The sequence below is a fragment of the Mytilus galloprovincialis genome, chromosome 7 (genome assembly GCF_965363235.1).
Source record: "Mytilus galloprovincialis chromosome 7, xbMytGall1.hap1.1, whole genome shotgun sequence".
Lineage (NCBI taxonomy): Eukaryota > Metazoa > Mollusca > Bivalvia > Mytilida > Mytilidae > Mytilus > Mytilus galloprovincialis.
The window spans coordinates 78,673,096-78,696,612 of record NC_134844.1 but is presented as its reverse complement, the minus strand read 5'-3'; the positions used below and the strand labels follow the sequence as shown (position 1 = coordinate 78,696,612).

The 23,517-nt window shown below is 31.6% G+C and overlaps 1 protein-coding gene and 1 long non-coding RNA gene across 4 annotated transcripts; both read right to left on the bottom strand.

Annotated features, from left to right (window-relative positions):
* Positions 1-530: 530 nt before the first annotated feature.
* Positions 531-10,547, bottom strand: LOC143083730 (uncharacterized). The gene is made up of 5 exons (XR_012980860.1): positions 10,136-10,547; positions 9,305-9,583; positions 7,757-7,989; positions 7,186-7,444; positions 531-5,098 (listed from the first exon to the last, which is right to left on the bottom strand). It is a non-coding gene; the product is annotated as an uncharacterized LOC143083730 (long non-coding RNA).
* A 4,055-nt stretch (positions 10,548-14,602) lies between these two features.
* LOC143083729 (uncharacterized) lies at positions 14,603-22,912 on the bottom strand. 3 transcript variants are annotated; one of them, XR_012980859.1, is made up of 5 exons: positions 22,800-22,912; positions 21,138-21,417; positions 20,068-20,300; positions 19,453-19,711; positions 14,603-18,839 (listed from the first exon to the last, which is right to left on the bottom strand). XR_012980859.1 is itself a non-coding variant. In XM_076260015.1 (3 exons), the coding sequence occupies exons 2-3, from the start codon at positions 21,409-21,411 to the stop codon at positions 20,014-20,016; spliced, it is 561 nt and encodes a 186-aa protein (XP_076116130.1). In that variant the 5' UTR covers positions 21,412-21,417; positions 22,800-22,912; the 3' UTR covers positions 19,722-20,013. The 3 variants fall into 3 exon arrangements, 1 of the variants encoding a protein (XP_076116130.1); XR_012980858.1 differs by lacking the exon at positions 20,068-20,300; XM_076260015.1 differs by lacking the exons at positions 14,603-18,839; positions 19,453-19,711 and having other exon boundaries at positions 19,722-20,300.
* Positions 22,913-23,517: the final 605 nt, after the last annotated feature.

The window sequence follows — 23,517 nt, the reverse complement described above, 5'->3', positions numbered from 1 at the left end:
TACAGATTAACAGCTTTCGAATGATATATAATACAGCCGTATGTTAGGTGGGTGCATTAAAGTCGTTAACTAAGCGTCTTTTTGAAATAAGTCACTCGCCTATTAAATTAAATATCCCTTAAACTAAAGATGTCCTTAACAATGTATAGCTAACATGCAATTTAAGCTATAGACCATCTAGCAGATCAGAGAACTATGGTAACAATTGACTATAAACGTCAACCAACTGTTTCTAACGTAGGATTCCAAATTGAATCTCATTTTCTTTTTGCGTTATCATTCTTGTTGATAATATTGTATATAATTATTAACACATTTTATAACAATGAAACACATTTATGACATTTCTGCAAGTTCATTTCCCTGTTTTGTCAAATATTAAATAATGAGAGTCGCGAATGATGCCATAAGAACTTTCAAAAATCTTTAGTCGAAAATAAACTGACAACGCCAAGACTGAAAAACGACAAACATGCAACAGTATATTAAACACCTTAAGAAATGCCTGCACCAGATCTATAATATGACAGTTGTTTTCCATTCGTTTTATTTAATTTACATGATTTTCTAAGTATTAATCAATCTTTGTTTTATAGTTCAGCTTTATTGCCATTTTTACTTATTATCCAGAACATTTCATAGAAAAATGAAAGCTGAACAACACGAACCCCTTAAAAAAACCGGGGGTAAGGGTTTCATGTGCCTCTGCAATGTTACCAGATCTTACTTCACATGTAGATCGTGTTACTAATGTTTCTACAAACCCGGTGATGAGTCTAAATCGGTAGTCATAATCGCGGATGGGATTGTAGCTACCACAATTTGAACACACCCGTTTACAATTTTGTGAAACGTATTCCTTAACAATCCCTAATGGCGTCCATAAGATTGACAACCTGTCATTAGCGAATAACAGAAACAAAATAAAAGTGCCGCATTCGTGTTCATTCATAATATGGAAATGTTAGTTGTATTTGATGATAATACAAAACATATATAAAGGTTGAGAATGAACACGGATGCGGCCTCTTTCATTTTTGACAAAACAAATCTGAAAAGTGACGTTTTTTGGCATATTTGATAGATTGTTCATATTTAAGCTTCAATCAGAGCGTTTTTAATGACTAAATCAATTAAAATCTTTCACATTAACTAACCAAATCAATTGAAATAGACACTAAAGTGTTTAAAAAGTGTCCAAAAACTTTCGTTAGATGAACCTGCAATTTGAGGCCAAAATCGGCCCTTACCGGATCTACTCCTTTTGATGCATATTAAAAAGTTAAAGCTTAAACTCTCAATGATAAAAATTCGTGCTTCAACATTTGAAATTATTCTAATTGCGTCAATTCCTATTCGAAGAGGGTAATTCCATCTATAAGTTATACTATATAGTCAATTTTGTATCAATTATAAAACACGATTGTTTCAAAAATAAGCAAAATTAAAATATGCATAGATTGGAAGAAAATTTGCCATTTAAATGAAGGGTTGTCTATAAGAGGAAAGAAATTAGCATGGCTTTGAATTTGTTTTTCAAATATGCCAATTTGCAAACAATAAGAAATTTGTCGGAAATATTTGAATTTCCCCCATATTTTTAACAAAATAAGGTATGCACAGCAAGATAAAACATTGATATATATATAAAAAGCAACAAATGTCAAAATAAAACTTAATAACAAGGACATCATTGAAAAACTTGAAAGACTGTCTAACATACTGCTTATAAGATATATCTTTGATATTAGCTTGCTTAAGGGATCATGTAAAATAACAGTAAAAAATATGACACAAAAGTATGAAATAAACCGGAAAGGAAATGGAAGGAACATCAACCATTCTGGATGATATCTTTGTTTAAAACTAACATATATATCGATTATAAAAAACACGAGGGTTGCTTCGAAGAAATCAAAATTAATGTAGTGGAATGTTATACCTCTTTTGCGATTAGAGAAACATATACATGTAAGTTTTAAAATAGCTGTCAAATGTACAAAGAAAAAATATACACCTTCGGACGGGAAACATTTTTGTCTCCATAATAGTTTTTTACCTAATGCCCAGACTAAATTAAGATACAGTACACCAAACATACACACAGGATGAATGAAACTAAAAAGTGGAAGGTACTCAGTCCTTTCCACAGATAGTTTTCTGTGCAAGTTCATATCAATGTCACAATATAAAGTGTCATTTGAAAAACTTTGTAAGTTACAGATTGAAGCGCTATTTAAATTATCATTCCCAAAACCATTGATGTAGCCTGGACAAATACTGTGAGCGACCGAACAAAGAGATAAGACCAAAACGAACGTAATGATTGAAATAAGAACCAGAATTCCAATTCGCTTGTTTTCTGAATGCATCGCATAAATATCGAGGAAATGCTTCACTATGTATGTCCTTTTGTAAAACGCGACATCAGAAGGCAGGCAGCCGTTATTGTTGTACAATAACGGGTTAGCTCCTTTTTCCAAAAGTCGTTTAACAGATGCAATGCTATCACCTTGGTTTTCAATCATTGCAGCAGCATGTAATGGTGTATTGCCTTCCTTATCGGGTATGTCTATATCCTTTCGGAATTTAACAATGGAAAAACTCCAGTAAAGAATATTCATGCAGGTTACATAGATCATCGACAATAAAGGCGGATGCCACTTGTTCATATTTTGAGGAATTTCTATTGTTAAACCTTCGTATACTAGATAACCATTTATATACGGCGTCCAAATGTTATCTTTACCTTCTTTGAAGTAGATGTTATTTTCATCCATTACTTCGTGTGAGTATAAGTTTGCGTGTATCACTTCAATAGGAATATTCCCCATACGTTTTGCTGGAAAGTGTTTTTTAGTGATATTTTTCGTAAAATCATCTGTATTATGATGTCGATTTGAAGTCGATGTCTTCGTGTATTGCTTAGGATTCGGTTCTATTGCATTATGTTTGTTTTTCAATAAAGAACAAGTTACCCGTTCACTACAAGACAAATGTAAAGGTGTTTTCCCATCAAGGTCGACTAAATTAGCATTTGCTCCTTTGCTCATGAGAAAATTGACAGCTTCATAGTTAGACAAGACAGACGCTAAATGTAAAGGAGTCCAGCCAATTATATCCCGTTTATTGATTGCAAGTAAAATATCATTATACTTCCGATCTGTATGACGATTTTGATCAGATTTTATAGCTGTTTCGAAAATAATATTCATCATTGCTGTGCTATTTATATACGCAGCAAAATGAAACACACACCAACCGTAATTTGTAATCAAATTTATGTTATAACTACTCAGAATATCTTTAGTTTTTTCAATGTTTGAATTATAAACAGCTTCATGCATTTCGTTTTGCATTGCATCTCTTTCAACTAAAAATGTCTGAATTTTCGAATTCTTGGTCGTTATTGCATAGAAAAGCGGTGTTTTTTCATTGTAGTCGATATTATTCAGTTTAATTCTATGATGCATTAAACATTCCAGTAATGCAGTAGTTTTGCCATTAATCACTAGTCTCTGTAAAGCATATTGACTTTCTTGAGAATTAACATCTGCACCTCTTTCAATCATTGGTATAATTATTTCTTCACAACCGCTTAATAAAGCTAATGCAAAATAGGATTTATCTGAACGAAGAAATTTTTCATGTTGCTTTTGTGACAGGCCATCCAAGAAAAAGTCAAAGAAACTGTGACAACCAGTGGCTATGATCCAGTGGATTAATTTATTTTTGTCCGTGAAAATTTCCATTATTGCTGAAACTGCTTCAAAACTGTTCTCTTTTCTTAAAACTGGATGAAAACTCGTCAGGTTCCAAAAACGTAAGCAATTGATTTTCGTATCCATTAGCTGTTTTATATTTATTAAGTGTCCATGGTGGATTAATTTACCCATTACTTGAACAAAATTCTCTTCTTGAATTGGTTGGCTACATAACACATCCATAAAATGACCATTCTTCAATTCTCTAATGAACCGTATTGCTAAATAACAGAAATAATTTTCTGGTAAAACAATTATATTTTGATCGTCATTCACTTGTGGAGAATTAATTCTTACTCTGTTCATAAGAAAGGCACTATCACAACACTCTAAGAATACACGTACATTCACCATTGAGAAATGAAAACTAATAGCTTCTAGAAAAGTATCGTGTACAAAACTAATTATGCCAGAGTGTCTCTCTATATAAACACCTTCAACGGATAGCAGGCTTTTAAGCAATGTTTGTTTTGAAATATTTCGATTAAGTCCACATGCTTTAAATAACATACGAAAAATGCGTTCGTTTTGCTCTTGGTTCTCATCTTCGTCATCAGAGATAGAAAACAAATCTTCTTTTAACTTACCAGAAAACATCATGCATATTACTAATGAACAATACACTCTTTTGTTTTTTTTATATAATTTTGTAATTTCATCATTTAAAAAGTTATAGGGATTTCTAAAGAAATCAGATTTATACTTGAACAGACTATCACTTGTTGTGAAAAGATGACATAACAATGGAAAAGCCAAACTTCCTTTACAACAGTCTGTGCATTCCTCCTCGCTTATATCATTTTGTCTGTCAGTGCAAACTAAATGATTTTTTAAAATTGACATTTTATCCTGGTATCGAAGACAGTTGTCAGTTTTGTCTAAATCAATGATCGAAGCTTTGTCGGTCAAAATCATTTTCATTGCTTTGATTGTTTCATCGGTAGCCAAAACTTTCCGCAATGTGCAAATTAGTTTTGCATTACTGTTCATAAATAAAGCCGCGAGTTTAGAATCTAATCTCTCCCACTGATTGACATACGACCTAATAATTGAGTATTTGCCAAGTACGTCGTCCATCACAAACATTTGGTTTGTTCCTTTACATCTATATTCCAGCATTTTTTCAACAGACTCCACCGGCACAACATTGTAACCGTATGTCATCCATTTTAAGGCTACATTACGGGCAGTTGCCGATTTTCCCGAGCCAGGATGCCCAATTATCATGACAACATTTTCAGATTCTAACCTATCATATACGTGTTTCCCAGCTTTAGTGACATAAAATGGTTTGTCCTCTATCCTCCATTTGTTGATTAAGTCATAAATGTTATCTAAAATAGTATTTTAAAGTGATTCATCATAGATCAAACATTATGTATCAAATGCCAAAAAAAAAAAGAAAGATATGATATAATCTACAAAATATATGCCTCGTAAGAAACCAACAGCATTTTACCAAACTTTAAAAGGAATTTAGCATTAGCCTGACTAGTTGTTGTTACAGACACATTAAATTATAATGCTGAAGTATGGGTTTTATGAACACATGTACAACTTTTTTTGAATGATCATGAGGCTAGACATTTAAAAAAATGTATTCGTAATGATAAGGTTCTTTGCAACCGGTTAACTTATTGTGTTGGCATTCAAAGCGTTTTATTCGAGTTATTCGATTATGATGACGAAATGCTTGCCCAGCATCAGTTCAGTCTTTTTGTGATTTTACTTTCAACCATGAACAATGAATAGCTTGGGATGTATGAATAACTTAAACACTAAGAGGTTTATTACAAGTATTTTTTCGCTTCTATGTCATTTGCGTCGACGTCGTCTACAAGGATTAATAATTTATAACCAATAACGTTGTCAAACTGTCATGGTATTTCAATTAAGTTGGATAGATGCTTTTTTATGATCGAAAATCTCCAAGGCAACCTAGTCATGATAATAAAAACATTGTTTTTCTATAAATTTCTTTACCTTATTTTGCTGATATAACTTTTTGCAGTTACAAAACAATAAGGTTTTAGTGTTTAACTCTGTTTCACATCAATTAAATTGGCAAACCTTCATGTATTAAGAATTGGCTGAAGTTTTGTTAATATAGATAATGTTTGATTTCAAAATATTTATTATCTTTCCAGGTTTCCAATATTTCACTTATATCTTTTTAAATCAAAATTTACAGACAGTCTATGCTTGTTATTCATTTTTTTTTGTATGCATTTTATGGTTAAGGTGGTATGAGTGTCTTTCGCCATCTTGACTTGTAAAATACAGAGAACATAAGGTCCAGATTAGCAATCAATTTAGCAAAATTTGATACAGGAATGCATAAAACTAAATGTATTTTCATTTAACAGAACCAATTTATATATAAGAATATAGATATTAATATTTTTACAAGTGAAGGTTATGTCTGGTTGGTTTTTAATGTTTTTAAATTGTCATTTTAAGGGGAGGTAACTCTGAAACAGTATATTTTCTGAAGGAATCTAAATGGAATTTTCCTATTTTGTATTTCAGCCGGAAAACATGTACGGTGACCCTATCTTTTCTTTTGTTATTCTCAAAGCATTGTCTAAAAGATATATTTTTGTAATTTATTTTACAATTAAATCATTTAGTTTAGTTTCTAAGTCACAGAATGTTGGTGCCCCCTATATAATCCATACAAAATGTGTCATTTTGTCGCGACCTGTAGCTTGATAAAATGCGCGGTGACCTATTTTTTTTAATTATATTTTTGAACATATATCAATAGATACTACGTTTTGGCAAAAAATTCTACCATTTTTATCTATCTAAGACTTCCATACCATCTTAACCAGCGTAAGTCTTGTCTATCTTTCGTCTAGAAAAAATGTTTCTAAATTTCACATTCAGTTAAGTTTCAGTATTATAATCTTAACATGACAAATGGTTTATGAATTGGTAATGTCAAAGACTAAGATTAAAAGTCAATTACCAATCTATTATTGATCCAATCCTATTCACTTGATAACGTATTTTATAGAAGTAGCACGGAGGATTTTACATGTGTAGCAGGATCTGCTTACTCGTCTAGAGTACCTTGAGGTTTGGTTTGGTCCATATTAACAATCTTAAGTTATCTATGTTCTATATTGTGTTTTTTAGTATTGTTATTTGTCTTTTCCTTCAAGGTCATTCATGATACGGCTTACTGTATCTATTCTTTTCGAAAGATGTTGACTGTCCTGATCTGTTCTGTGATTTATGTTTTATTCACCCTTTGGTTATCTTGTTTTCATAATGACTTACAAAAACCGTGTTTTTCTTCGTTTTGTGTGTTTATCGTACGTTATACTTATATTTCGTAAACCAATTTTTCTCCGATTTAAGTTTAGAAATGTGCTATTGCTACTGTATTATAAAGTTCAACATTAAAAAGATTTACCTGAAATGTTTTTTGGCAAGTTACCATCCTTATAAAAGTTAAAATCACTTTTGACAATTTCTAGTTGAAATTTGATTCTTTTGAGGTCATTTTCCATTTTTGTTTTTTCACCTTCTAACGATGCAAAATCTCGTTTAATCATTTCGATCTCTATTGACAAGGAAGCAACAAGAGCTACATTATGTGAACCATCCAAATCGCACTGCAAAATTTCTTTAATTCCATTCGGAGTGTGTCCACCATTACAGAAGGTTATGGCCTTAAATTAAGATAATCAAAATACTGAATTAATTTACATAAAGCGTACTATAACATTGGGCTTATAGATAAACACCCATTTCATCTTATACCAGCTTAATTTTAACATGTATTTTTTCTGTTAATTTATTGTGTATAGAATATTTCATTATTCAAATTAATAAGTTTTTTTCTACCTCTCCCCGAATTTACTAATCGACGTATATATGGTTAACGTTTTGTATTTGATTTGACCTTTCAACTGTTCCTCAAGCGCAACAGATGAGTCCTTTGACATGTATGAAAACAAAACACGCGTTTGGCGTATACAAACCTCGCTTACTGTTTTCCACCGGTCCTGAAAATCTAAGGAATTCATGTTGTTCTGAGTTGAATGTGCTATCTCATTTCGATAGTACTTTATTCGTGCTAAATATGCCCCTGGAGATAAATCATTTGGAATAGGTAAGTTATCCCATCCTGTTCCTGGTGGATTTATTCCTGGTAATGGAATATTCCTAAGTAAGCACACCAAAAAGCTAACATCAAAATCTGCAGAAGTCGTAGCTGAAATGGAATAACGACGTACAGTTGAACACCGTTGTGCCGAAGTCGAAGGGATCGGACTAAAGCATTCGACTCATTCGAAATCAAGTGTGTCGTCATTAGTTTGAAATGCAAGAAATACTGTCTGTGGTATGTGAGATCTAGTTACAATGAATGATGTGCCTTTATATGACACTTTTTGATTGTGTATTCAATCTCCATTTTTTATCTTTCGTTATGATTAAACACACAAGTACAGAGACAAATCACGGACAAATAAAACTAACAGCATACACAAAGATTTACAAAGGTCAGTCACTCCAAATTAGGAAATCACTCGCGGAACGAGGTAAGTTCTGAACGGTCTTTCATGAGGTCGTGTACTTCACATAATTAAATCATCATGAATTTATCATTAATGTGTTCATACTTTTATTTATTGCATTTAATAAGTTTTAATTATAATCATTTATTTAATAGATATCTAGGTTTAGTCATTAAAATTCATTTTGTTTGTTTTTTGTCTCAGGTGAAAGAAAAAAGTGAGTGTATACTGTTTTGCCAGGACAAATAAATCAATTTGACTCATCCAAGTTTTCGACACAACTGAGTTCTACTCAGCGAGGATCGACCGTATTTGTCATTTAAGTATAAATCATTTAATATTGATTTATTGTAAAGTCAGGTACTATAGGGTGCATTTATTGTTATGTTACTTTTTTTAGTAGAAAGAACAAAATGCGAGAATTATTATCGCGATTTTAGGGGAAAAATACATGTAGGGAATGTATGAGATATCAAAATGCAATCTTATTATTTCGATATCCACCTAATCGCTTTTTTCGCATTAATAAAAAAATCACAATCATGTCTGGATTTACAGAAGTGTTGGTACAAGAATATCGGTTAATTCTTTTTTTTTGGTAGAGAAATATTAGTTTTGATATTGAGTTTTATATATGAAGTATAATCAAAGGCGTTAGTATATACAAATCTAAAACAACTAAACTGAAATATTAAAAAAAGTTATTATTATTAATTTGTAGAATGAGTGCTCTATTTTTCATAATGAATATGATATCGTCTATATTTGATGCAGCCGAAGCTCTTTTGCTGAAGAAAGTTAGAACCGTCGTTTCTTAATAACTTCTTAATTAATGAACAGAGAATTCTGAATATTTATGTCATAAATCAAGACATCAATTTACAATAAGTTGGTCAAATCAATATATTAGGTAACAATTTATATCAATATTCATCAATTTTTTTGAAAAAAAAGTCTACACTCGGAAAACAATGTTTTAGATAAGTTACGCACATTTTGATATCTAATTACCTATGGATGAAGTTGCTACTGGGAGGCCTGTTGGTGGCCATATCGTGCCAGGAACTCTTTTCAATATGCCAAATTGTACTGCATTTATAACTCTCTTGCTAAAAAGATAGGAAATGGTCGTAGAGTTTTGATTGATTACGGTGGCCAAGTTTGAAGGTTGTATAAGACTGTCAAAGTACTTCCTAAGGGCATCTGGTACCACCCTGACATTAAGCATGCAAAATTTCCAGTAATTCTTCTCCTCTACAGTTAGTTTCAGTGTAGACACTGCCATTTTATCTATAAGAAATCATCATTTAAATTACATTAAATTCAGGAAAAATTTCTTTAATAAAAAAGATTACTAATGAATTAACTGTCTCAGTTTTGTGCCATAATTTAGCGCCTCCTCCCAACATGCCCAAGTTTAACACCGCAAGTTCTATACTTGCCTCTATCTCATATTTTTCTTGGTTTATAGATTTAACGTTAATATAGTATTATCGCATTTTAATTGTTTCACGTATTTATCTGCCGAGGTCTTTTATAGATGACTATAGGTTTCGGGTAAAAAAAGGAAAAGAAAGGTCAATTCAACACTACACAGACCATTGGATTGAATCATGAGAACTTCACCAAACCTTAAGGTTAATACAGGTGCACAATAACCATGACAACGGTGTTTCACGTGTACTGCAGGATGTTTTTTTATGTATTTGTGGAAAATGGTGGATTTTATTGTCGATGCTGTTCACCTTTTTTTTCTACCTGGTGTTTTGATTCGTTATAAGAAAGTTGATTTACTTTAAAAGACAAGAAGAAAATAACTTTAAACAAAATTCCGTTACTCACTTTCAGTTATAATGATAATGTCCCTGCATTTAATAATCCCTCTTATATTGCATACAACTCTTTCAGATTACAATTAGTGATTATATGTAGAGACTCTTGTAGTTATTTTCACATGAACGACTAATATCTGTGATAATCATAACTATTTCTTTTTCGATTGTCACATACATCAATTAAAACAAACTATATTTCCAAGAAGGTGGGATTTATAATTTGTTGTGTTTATAGAAACCTTTAACTTGATCCCAATGTCCACAATTGCAACAAACATATTTAAAAGACAATGAGATCTTTTGCTATTCAATGTCGAACGATTTTCTTTAACTATGGTCATGTCCTTGATCGTTACACAAACTAAATGAATTCTTTCTTATATTTAATAATGAACGTGTGACTAGAAGCTCTAACTGAACCCCTGCATTTCGAAACACTTCGAATATACAAATGTTCACTGCTCTAACTACAAGGTTGAACTCCAATAAGTTGTCGCGCTTTACGGGTCTTTTGTATCACTTTACTTGAGGATCTGGTTGGATAGGGGTCATCTATTCTGTATTTTCAAATTCTAAGCCATTTTTCTCTATTCTTCTGAATGTTTGCATATTTTTCTCTACCATTTATATCTATGCAATCCTTGTTAAATAAACCTTTATGTATGATTGCTTATTCTTCTTTTTTCATTTATCATTTCATATTTTAAATTCTACACTTTTTGTGCGTTATGTTCTATTCTATACCCCATCTAGACCCTCTTACTTGTGTGATCATATGTTGTAAGATTAAATACTAAATAATTACAATGCAGGTATCCGATCGAAACGTATTTTATTAACAAAAGAAATATAAATGTTTTACAATATCGTTATTCGAAATATAATTAATACATGTCGAAGTATATTAAATGACGTACAAAGTCCCGCTTTCAAAAAGATGATCATGTATTTGAAGATCTGTTTAATCATGCAAATACTTATTAAACAAAATTTTAAATGATCTTATTTATAATGCATACCCAACTAATAGTTTTTATTATACTAGAAAATATTTTATACCTAGTCATGCGTTATATAAACGACAGAGAGTCTTTTGATTTATAAGTTTATTTTATGGACAGTTATTGATTTGATATGAAATAGATTGAATATGAATTATCAATTATAACTATTTTGAAAAGAACATCTACTCTGTTTTTTCGAACTGTCTTTGATTTTCAAAATCAAATGTTGAAACTTTGAATTTTTCGAAAAACTAAGGATTTTCTTACCCCAGGAGTAGATTACCTTAGCCATATTTGGCACAACTTTTAGGAATTTTTGATCCTCAATGCTCTTCAACTTTGTATTTATTTGGCTTTTTAACTATTTTGGTCTGAGCGTCACTGATGAGTCTTATGTAGACGAAACGCGCGTCTGGCGTATAAAATTATAATCCTGGTACTTTTGATAACTATTGAATGTGTGTACTTATTCAAAGGTGCGCACTGTTTTGTATAGAAACCTCTCTTCCTATGCAACTCAGCAACAAAATGGCTATGGCTATGAGTCCATTTAAATGACAAATATACGAAATTAGAATCACGAAGAATATGAATTACATGCTTAGATAAATAAATAAAGCGCAGAAGTGTCACACACAAATATCTATTTCAAAAGGTGTATTTAGAGTCTTGGACCCACACATTGTGTATTGTTTTATCATATCAATAACAATATTTGAAATCTTACATTGGATTTTCTTTTAAAATGAACTCATTAACGGCTTGTCATATTATTTACAATCATTCTCAATATTGAAAGAAGACGTTATAAACCTTTGGAAATATTATATTATTCAAAATGATCACTTATTAGAAGAAGCATGAACTTCGTCAGTACAGTAGCTTATATATAAAATATATATTGTTGTATTGCATTTCTTTTAAATGTTAATACGTATCGTGCATCCGAATCGCTTTTGCGGATCTACACAAGAAACGCTCAACCTAACATTAGAAAGTTAAGATTGCATAACAACTAAAAAACGCGAGATCCAAAGTGAACCTAGAACAAAAGCAAAATTTATCAAATATATTTTTACAATAAAATAAAAACTAACGTGAGCCAACACAAGCTTGTGTTATAAGAATATTATTAGCATATGTGATCTCTAATGAGATAGTGGACATTTAAAGATAACTTTGAACTGCTTGTAAGGAAACACGCATATTGCTGATTAGACTTTAACTCTTTTGTATGAATGCTGAAATTAGTCAAAAAAGTAAAATGAAAGTTTATCCCGTGTTCATTAAATATTTAATTGTTGCCATGGGTGCATATGGATTCGAAAACAGAATTTAAAAATATTAGAGATGTCACTTATTTAGTTGGATTATTTATTCATGAAGCATAGACGATTAATAATCGTCCTCCTTTATAAACATTTACATTGCTAATTGAGTTTTAAAATGTTAAAATGGGTTAATTATCACTGAACTAGTATATATTTATTTAGGGGCAAGCTGAAAGACGCCTCCGGGTGAGGGAATTTCTCGCTATATTGAAGACCTGTTGGTGACCTTCTGCTGTTGTTTTTTCTATGGTCGGGTTGTTGTCTCTTTGACACATTCCCCATTTCCATTTTCAATTTTAATCTTATTGTTATGTCATAGCAAGGATTTGTATATTACTATACATGGTACATACTTGTAACTAAATATCTAAAAAAAAACCATGATCGTTCAACCTTTCGATAAAAGTTACTTATATAGTGGCATTGCAAAAACAATGTCGGTTCACCTTTATAGAACGTCTTAAAATGTATCCATTGGATGTGCACTGACTGGTGTTTTTGTCTAGGACCAAATGATTCATTCATTAGTTGTAATTTGCTTTCACTAGCTTTCAGTCAATGCGAGTTTTTTAAGATTGGCATTTGGAATATTTCTGTATACATCTCAGTTTTGTAAGTGTGTTTGTCGAACTAATGAATCAAGTTAAACTAATTTCCACTTTGTTTTCTGTGTTGTTGAAGCTTTGAGAGAGTTTAGATAAACACGTTTATCCACGCCACATTATATACATGTATATTAGCATTTCCCAAATCAACAGCTTGTAGTTCATTGCTGTCTACCATATTTGATGTGTCGTAAATAAGTTGTTCTATTTTGAAATAATTTAATTTTAGATGTCACGCTTCTACTGATTGGCTGACGTTGTTATGTTTATCAGCTCATATACATAATTTTGTCATTTGACCCTGAAGTCATCAACGTTTTTTTAATAAATGTTGCCATGTCGAAGCCTCCTCTATATTACTATACGGAATAAGTCTTGCTCATTGTTTCGGACGGTGACACACTTTTGTGGAAGCTGTCTCTTTGACATTCATACCACTTCTGCTTGCTTTTATTTCGATAAAATATTGGTGTGCATAACATAAAAGTCTAACACAAGGCAACTAGATTTCAATAGTCATTTGAAGTATTCCCACAATCCTATTTAAAAAACACAAAAATGGTCCATATTATTTTAATCGGCCCTTTAACGGTTGTCTTATGCTTTTGATTAAAAATATTTTGCCAAGAGCACGACTGAAGTAACATCAATTGTCGAAATTTCGTATCTAGTTAAGTAAACTGTGTTACCGTTAATGGTATAACAGTTGTCTTCTTACATATCACCAGACTGATATGACATACATAAGTAGTGAAATATTAATCCAACCGTCTCTTTTTTATATGAACTTTATTTATCTTTTTTGTTGGAAGAGACAATCGAAAGGAATCAGTCTAAATAAGAGTACAGATATTTCCCTTTTTAAATCATAAATAACAATAAAGCACAAACAAGATAATTTCTCATACATTAACACAACAAAATATATAATTGTCAGTATATTTTAATAAAATTATAAATACTTCAACAGAGATAGATCAAAACAAAAGAAATCAGAAAAACAACGGTAGCAAAACAATACATTGCAATAATGCAGTTTGTTTTAAATGTTCATAGATAAGGGTACTGGCATTTTCCCTTCTGATAACAAAGCATTATAATTGCAATGATGAAGCGTTCACATAGTAATTGAATGTACCTATTTTTCACCTGTGTTTGTTAAGCGAAGGAACTTTTGCGAGCAGTTGGTATGATGAGCAACGTCATATCGTAATTAATTAACAAAAAAAAACCAATTAAAATAATAAACACAGTCTGTGAATAAATATGCTTTTTTAAAACTAATCTTGATATAAAATATCCTTCTTATCACCTTGTCATATGCTTATTTTATATTAGTGTGGAATATAATGAATGGAACACTAAAATCATCACGTTGTGCTTTTAATTTGAAATGTATAAACGCCGAGTTGCAAACACTTATATACAGACATTCATCTATTTGCAACGGCTGAATACATTATCAAGAATTAGATATATAAATATTGTTAATTTGCTCCAATGTTCATTGATTTGAAATCTTTGAAAGAATCTTTGAAAGAACCGGGGAAAAAAACATTGCTAACTTGTTGTTTGTCCGTTTGTAAAGTAAATTAATAAAATATTTTACGATTAACACACTTTTATATAAAACGGTTTTTATTTTTAATGACGACGGAGTACTGGACGAATGTCTACATATTGGTATATAATTTAGTTTTGTCGGCAGGTTTTTTGTGTTTGTCATTTATATCTTATAAAGAATATTTAAATTTTCAAAATTCATGATACTTACATCATTTGTATATAAAAGGATATTCCATTAAACGAATTTTATTCTCAATGTGAGTAAAACGAAAACATACCAGGTTACGATTAGGTTACAATAGTACAATTAGAAAATGAATTTTAGTGAAGAGATATACTAAAAGTCAATTTTAAATTGGCTCAACCATCTGTAGGTTCGGAACATGATATGTGGCACGGAAAGGAATCTGATTGACATAAATGATCCAAATCATGCGCAGCATGCTAGTGTAAAAATGATACCGGTCGGTTCTTTTAGCATTTCAATGGCGATTTTCTTACATAAAAATTGTAAAGTACAGACTAATAAAAATCCCTTGTCTATATAAATCTAATATATGGATGTTTATTAAAATACGTAAAGAGAGTTAAAAGAAGCGTGTCAAAAATTATAGCTATAAAGTTATATAGAAATGAATTTTTATTCCTAGAATGAAAAAGATTCGATTTATTCAGCAAGTTCGCCAATAAAATTTCATTTTGGTATGCATCGTAAAAATTAATAGTTTCAATAAAAAGCAAAAAAAATAGAAATAAAAATTTGAATATAATATGCCTTGAAGTTAAAAGATTGGGATCTATAAGGTTAAATAAAGCATTTGGGTGTTTAAATTGCAAACGATTTGTGAACTGGCGAAAACTGTGAGATTTCCCCCATATTGTTTGAAAAATTAAATACGCAGATGCAGAACAAACATTCATATAAATATAGATACCGATAATAGTGAAAATGATTGCCGAAAAAAGTGACATCATTGAAAAATTGAATGAATTTCCTGGCATGAATAATATTCTTGACAGAAACATAACGTCAAAATATAAAACACATAGACTAACAGCTGATAGAATAATACAGAAAGTATATACAAATTTGTATGATCTAGAAGTGAATAACAACCACTCTAGTCTGAATGTTTGGATCAAAATTGCAAATTTTCCACACCCTATCACGAATAGGTATATTAACAAAAATACAACTATCATGTCTTTCAACACTATCCATATTGGCCTTGAAGGAAAACAGATGAACACAACGTGCGAAAGCGTAATCAAATGTACACCCATGTAAATAATTTCGAAAAAACAATTCTGTCTCCATAGAAGTTTTTTACAGACTGCTAGAACTATATCAATAGACAAAACACACACAATTGACAATAGGTGAATTATATATAACAGTGGTAAGTTAGCGTGTAGATGTTTTGCAGTTTCGTTTTCTTGAGCTAAACTATTCAGTTCGTACGAAATAGGACAAACATCAATATTTAAGTTATTGGAATAATTATATGAGTTGAAGTTAGTATGAGATTTGATATCAGCATCACCATTTGCAATCCCGTGAGATATATAGAGAGGAGATAGGCAGAGAAATATGACCAGAAGGAATGTTAGGATTGAAATTATAACAAGTACCCACATACTCCTCTTCGCTGCATGCATTGTATACATATCTAGGAAGCGTTTTACTTTGTACGAGCTTAGAAGAAGGGCAATATCAGCGGGTAGATAACCAAGGTTGTTATAAAATAAAGGGTTGGCACCTCTTTCCAAAAGCATTTTTGCAGATTCTATGCTTTCATCTTGATTTTCTATCGCGGCAGCTGCATGAAGTAGTGTGTTACCTTCATTATCTGGAATATCAATTGTCTTGCGTAATTTTACTATAGAAAAACAAAAGAAAAGAATATTCATGCAGGTAACATAGAACAAAGAAATAACAGAGTGTTGCCATTTCTTCAATATTTTCGGAAAGTCTTTCACGAATGGATCGTCTTCAATTAAGTGCCTTTCATCATTAATTGTCTTCAAGCATTCTTCATGTGGCAATTCTTTTGTAAAATGGTTTTGTCGTAATAGAGATGCAGTTATCTGTCTAGAACTAGATAAATGTAAAGGTGTGTTTCCATCAAGGTCAACTAAATTAATATTTGCATCTTTTCTTATTAGGAAATCAACAGCTTCATATTTACACAAGACAGAGGCTAGGTGAAGGGGTGTCCAGCCAGATTTGTCTGTTTTATTAACGGCATACAATATATCGCTAATCTTCAGTGTTTTTAAAATATTTTGATCTAACTTTCTACACCTTTTCATTGCGGTTTCAAATATCATTTCAAACATTGCAATGTCATTATTGTAAGCAGCAAAATGAAACACCGACCAGCTGTTATTTGAAACCAATCTAATGTTCAAATAACTGAGCAATTCTTTTGTTTTGAGAATGTTTGAATGAAATACAGCTTCCAGTAGTGGATTTTGCTTTGAATCCTCTTCAACTAAAAACGCCTGAATTGTCAATCGTTTGTTTGTTATTGCGTAATAAAACGGCGATTTTCTATAATGATCTGTAAAATTCATTTCGATTCCATTTCTCACCAAAAACTTGATTAGTTCAGTATTTTTTTCAGTATTCACTAATATCTGTAAGGCATATTGACTTTCAGGAGACTTCACATCAGCACCCGCTTCAAACATTTGATTTATAATTTCTTTGCAACCGCTTAACACAGATATAGGGAAGATAAACCTATCTGCACAAACAAATCTTTTTTGTTCTTTTTTAGACATGCTTTTCCAAAAATAGTCAAAGAAATTATGACAACCATGGCAGACGACCCAGTGAAGAAATGTTTTTTCTGAAGGAAAAACTACTATGGTCGTTTGAACTCCATTTCTAATTACAGGAGTGAAACAATTCCAATCCCCAACATTTTGACGAGAGAGCTTCGATTTTATGAGCTCTTGCTTAGTTATCATGTCACCGCGGTCAATTAAATTAAACATCACATTTAAAAATTTGTGTTTTTTAATTGGTTGGCTCCATAAAACTTTAAAAAAAGAGCCTTTCTTCAGTTCGTCTATGAATCGACAGGCTAGGTGGAAATACGATTTCTCTTCTAGTACTTTAACATTTTGGTCATCGTTAACATTGGGTGAAATAACCCTGACTCTTTGCATAAGAAAGTCATTATCACAACATTTTAAAAGAACACATATATTCACCTTTGAGAAATGAAAACTAATTGCTTCTAGAAAAAAATCATGTACAAAATTAATTTTTCCAAAAGACATGTTAATATATACCCCTTCAACAGAATGCAGACTGTCAAGTAATGTTTGTCTTGAAATATTACGATTTAGGCCACATGCTTCGGAAATTATGCCTAGAATACGTCCGCTGTTGTTTTGTTCCTCTCTTGAGTCGTCAGAAACAGAAAAGATATCTGTACTTAATTTCCCAGAATAAATCATACAAATAACTAATGAACAATATACTTCTTTGTTTCGTTTATGCAATTTTGCAATTTCACCATTCACATAACAAAGAGGCTTTCGAAAGAAACTGGATTTTCGTTTAAATAGTTCACTACTTGTTGTAAAAACATTACATAAAAGTGGGAAGGCAAAGTTCGCTTTACAACATTCTTTGCGTTCCTCATCGCTAAGATCATTTTGTCTACCAGTGCAATTTAAATGATTCTTCAAAACTGACATTTTTTCCTCGCTTAAAAGATAATTGTCTTGATGGTCTAAATCAATGACATAAGCCTTTTTGTTAAATAGGGTGTTTGTTTGCCTGAACTTTGGATCAGTTGCCAAGACCTTTCGTAATGTACAAATCAGTTTTGCATTAGGATCAACAAATACGGCCATTAGTTTGGAATCCAGTCGTTCCCACTGATATAAACACGTCCCGTTAATTGAGTATTTCCCAACTACATCATCTATCACAAAGATTTGTTTTTTGTCTTTGCATCGATAATCCAAAATGTTATAAACAGATTCCACTGGAACTACATCGTAACCGTTAGAATGGCATGTTAAGGCTACATTTCGAGCAGTTGCTGACTTTCCTGCGCCAGAATGGCCAATAATCAAGATGATGTTTTCTGATTCTAACATATCATATACCTGTTTTGTAGCTCTAGTGACAAAATAAACTTCGTCGTCTTTCCACCATTGGCTGATTAAATTATTGATAGTATCTGAAACATTATTAAAAATCTATTCACAATAATTTAAATGTATGTACATGTATGTCATTATATAAATCAAAACTGCAAAAACGACAACGAAAGTAGCAGTATTTGAGTCCCGTTAGCATCGTATATTTAAACTTATCAAACGTGTTAGAGATTTGAAATAAGGATTTTTACCGATACGACCAATAAATATGACTTTGCCTATTTATAATTGTAGTAGCCAATATCGTTTAAACTCAATTTCTCTCCGAAAATTTAACAAGAAGCTTTCACCCAGCTGTATGGGTTTTGATTATTGTTGAAGGCTATACGGTAACATATAGTTGCTAATGTCTACGTCATGTGTTCTCTGGTGTAGAGTTGTCTAACGGGCAATCAGATTCGATTCCTTTATTAATTTGTAGCGTATAATAACGTTTGATAAAGGTTCTTCCCTTTCCGTTTATTTTCCAAATATATAGTTTTGTAAAGCTCTTACCTAAATTAGTGACGCTATGATAAAAAAAATCAATTACAAAATTTACATTTTTTTTTTATTCCACCTATTGAAATGAATACTTTCCCGACCATATGTTCCTGTCAAAACCATCTTGTCTTAATATATATTTAAACCAACCTGAAATATTTTTTGGTAAGCTGCCATCCTTATAAAGTTCAAAGTCACTTCGAACATGTTCAAGTTGTAATTCAGTTCTTGTGAGGTCTTTCTTCATTTGATTGTTTTTGGCTTCAACCAATGTCAGGTCACGTTTGATTTCATCAATCTCAGTCGACAAGTCTAAAACAACATCACCATTATATGAGCCATCCAGGTCACAATGCAAAATTTCTAAAATGCTCGTAGGACTATGTCCACCATTAAAGAATTTTACTGCCTGAAAATGGAATACATGATTTAATGTAAAAAAATAAATAATTCATACAATACATCTTCTATCTAAGCTGTATTACCTTTGATGTATTCGGCAAAACTTTGAGGAATGTGTCATCCTTAATGCTCTTTTACCTCGTACTTTATTTGGCCTTTTTAACATTTTTTTATTCAAGCGTCACTGACGAGTCCTTTGAAGACGAAATGCGCGTCTGGTGCATATCTAAGATTAGTTTATTTACATGTTCCAATTGAATATGTATTTGTTAGGGCTTTGAGGCTCTTATGATTATTTAACTTAAAACATCAATCGCATGCGCAATACTTTGCTATCTCACAGCTGTCTGCATAAAAACAAACCTCGCTCAATGCTTGCCATTTGTCATGAAAATCCAAGGTATTCATGTTATGTTCAGTTGAATGTGCTATTTCATTGCGATAATACTTTATTCTTGCTAAATACGCCCCTGGAGATTTATCATGAGGGTAAGGGAGATGATCCCATCCTGTGACTGGTGGGAATATTCCTGATAATGGAATGTTCCGTAGTAAACACACCATCAAGGTCACATCAAAATGGGCTGAGGACGTATCTGAAAGGAAACAATATATTATGCATCGTTGTTAACAATTAACAAAGAAATGTAGATATGATTTGATCTACAGGACATGAATTCATTAACAAGTATGGATAATTCAGCTGTATTATTTTTATTTACGCAAGTGAAAAATGTTAAATTTTAGGAGGCAAAATTCAATCGTTACTTTTTGTTTATTTGCAAACATTTGTAATTGGAACTCGAAAATAATATATTCAAATCATGACAAATGTATGTCCGTTCTTACATATTTTATCTATAGAACGTTGGTGAATAATTTCGACATACACTTTCCCTTAACAAGATGTATGAAAGTATGCTAGTAGGTAAGACACATGTAAGGCATCATTTTATTATCCCTATAATGGTCGGTTTAGACTCAAGGCGAGACGAAATGGCAGTGGCAAATTTTAAATGAAAAATCTTTAAAAAATTAAGATTACGCGGACACTGTTTAAAACACAAAGCAATTGTATTGATACTTTTAAATGTGATGATTTAAACAAGGATTGATAAGTTATATTTGAGATATTTCTAAACAAATTCTATCTGAGTGGGTTTAGTATTCAAATTGAGATAAAATAAGATTTTATCATTATTATTATTTATTTAGCAACAATATTTTAAACAACTCCTGGTCGAGATTATCGACACCGGTAAATATTACTACAAATATTCCGAGTAAATTTGAGTAATAACTTTTGTACGTATTGAATGTTATGTAAAAGAAACAGAAAAAAGCTTTTCACAATACCGTATAAAAGATACTATATTCGATATACGAACTAAGGAAACAGAATATACATTTTCATGATACACAAATATAGATACCAGTAGATCCTATTGATACTGGAGTGACTTTGGGTGGCCATATTGTTCCAGGTATTCTCTGAAGTATGTTGAGTTGTGCAGCATTGATAACTTTCCAGGTTACAAGGTTTAATATTGTACTTGAATATCTGGTGATTGTTGTAGCTAAACCTGTAGATGGTATAAGACTGTCAAAGTAATTTCGTAGTGCATCTGGTACAACCCTGACATTGAGCATGCAAAATTTCCAGTAGTTCTTCTCTTCTACCGTAAGTCGCAGTGAAGACATTGCCATTTTCGTCTACAATTAATCACAAGTGTCTACACTAAATGAACAGCAATTAAGTGTGGTTAATAATCTATTACATAAAGAAAAACGGTGATTCAATAATATATAGATCAACCAGTCAGGTTTCAATATTGTCCAATGATACATATTATTTTGAGTGTTCAGTAGTAAGTCCTTTGACATAATTGAATTAGTTGTCATCAATAACAATTTCGATAAATATTTTAAAGAAATTGTCGATTATGAAACAAAAAGAAAAAGATGTTAAAAAAATATTGGGATAATTGATTGATTGGTGTTTGCTATGCTGATTGATTTCACTGTAGTGATTATTTCAAAATTGAACAAATAAATAATAAATAGTAAAGGTTTCGTTAGAGAAGACATTTGGGACGATTGACTTTTACTCCTTTTCGCGTTTTACAATTACGAATACAAATAAGATTTAGCTAAATGCCTTTTGAAGAACCACATAAAACAGTCCCAGGTTAGGGGAAGGGTTGGGATCCCGGTAACATGTTTAACCCCGCCACATTATTGATGTATGTGCCTGTCCCAAGTTAGGAGCCTGTAATTCAGTGATTGTCGTTTGTTTATGTGTTACATATTTGTTTTTCGTTCATTTTTTCTTTATATAAATAAGGCCGTTAGTTTTTTCCTTTGGATTGTTCTACATTGTCATATCGGGGCCTTGTATAGCTGACTATGCAGTATGGGCGTTGCTCATTGTTGAACGCCGTACGGTGACATATTTGTTAATGTCTGTGTCGTTTTGGTCTCTTGTGGACAGTTGTCTCATTGGCAATCATACCACATCTTCTTTTTTATATATGTGGTATATCAGATTCTACACAATATAACCAAAGTAGTATCTGTTAGGTAACTCGAGGTTTAAGCTAATAGCAATGCCACGTTAGATAAAAGTTTATGATATTACTTTTCCATTCGGTTGATGTGTATGAGGTTTTGATTTTGCTATTCTATAAAGGACTTACACGTAGGATTTTCCCTTGCAGTTCGATTTTACTTTTTATTTTCCGTGATGCAAAGACCTATTTACCTACAAGATTGTATGTGTTCCGTAGTTCACGTTTAATTTAAGTCTCAATTCATGATAAGAATTTAAAGGTGTCACATTTGGAGCAAAATTTGAGTACTCCAAGAATCACAGGTCTGAGATGATCCCAATGTTTCGATGGGGTTTAAGCCACACTAAACCATGTAAACCGGAAATTGACTTTTCTAATTTCTAATTGATCACAGTGAGCGAAATAGAACACCTACCTATAGAATATATGTGATTTAGTATTTGACATACTATCTATATATGCATTCAACATTGTACGTACATGTATATAATATATCATAAATTATCATAAAAAAATCACACTTACCTCATTTGAAATTCAATTATTAGTAATAAGAATCAGAATCCTGAACATATTAAAAAGATGTCGTTTAAACAAGACAGGTATTTAAAAAAAATATGCTTGTATAAACATGCGATAATTTGTTAACACACATTGTATGTTCAATGCTTTCTATTTAAAATGTATAATCGTCCGAGACGTCTCATATTTAATGTACTAGTATTATAGAAATATAACAAGTATATTTTACATTTACGTCAGTTGAAATAAAATCAATAGTAAATTTGAAGTTCCATTTAAAACTGGAAAGATAAGATGTACTAGCCTAACATTCCAGTTGACTTGGCTGTTACCTGTGATTGTTCGTATTGCTAAATCAGCATTGTTCTTTTTTTTATGAAAATAATAAACTAAATATAAAAAAAGGAGATGTGGTATGATTGCCAATGAGACAACTATCCACAAGAGACCAAAATGACACAGACATTAACAACTATAGGTCACCGTACGGTCTTCAACAATGAGCAAAGCCCATACCGAATAGTCAGCTATACAAGGCCTTGATATGACCATGTAAAACAATTCAAACGAGAAACCTAACGGCCTTATTTATATAAAAAAAAATGAATGAAAAAACAAATATGTAACGCATAAACAAACGACAACCACTAAATTACAGACTCCTGACTTGGGACAGGCATATACATAAATAATGTGGCGGAGTTAAACACATTTCCTGATT

Bases quoted from the DNA above. Each gene is read 5' to 3' on its own strand.
- LOC143083729 (XM_076260015.1), bottom strand. From the start codon at position 21,411: ATGGCAATGTCTTCACTGCGACTTACGGTAGAAGAGAAGAACTACTGG. The intron at 20,301-21,137 runs GTATCTATATTT...GTTTCCTTTCAG, and splicing joins AGTATCAATAGGATCTACTG to ATACGTCCTCAGCCCATTTT.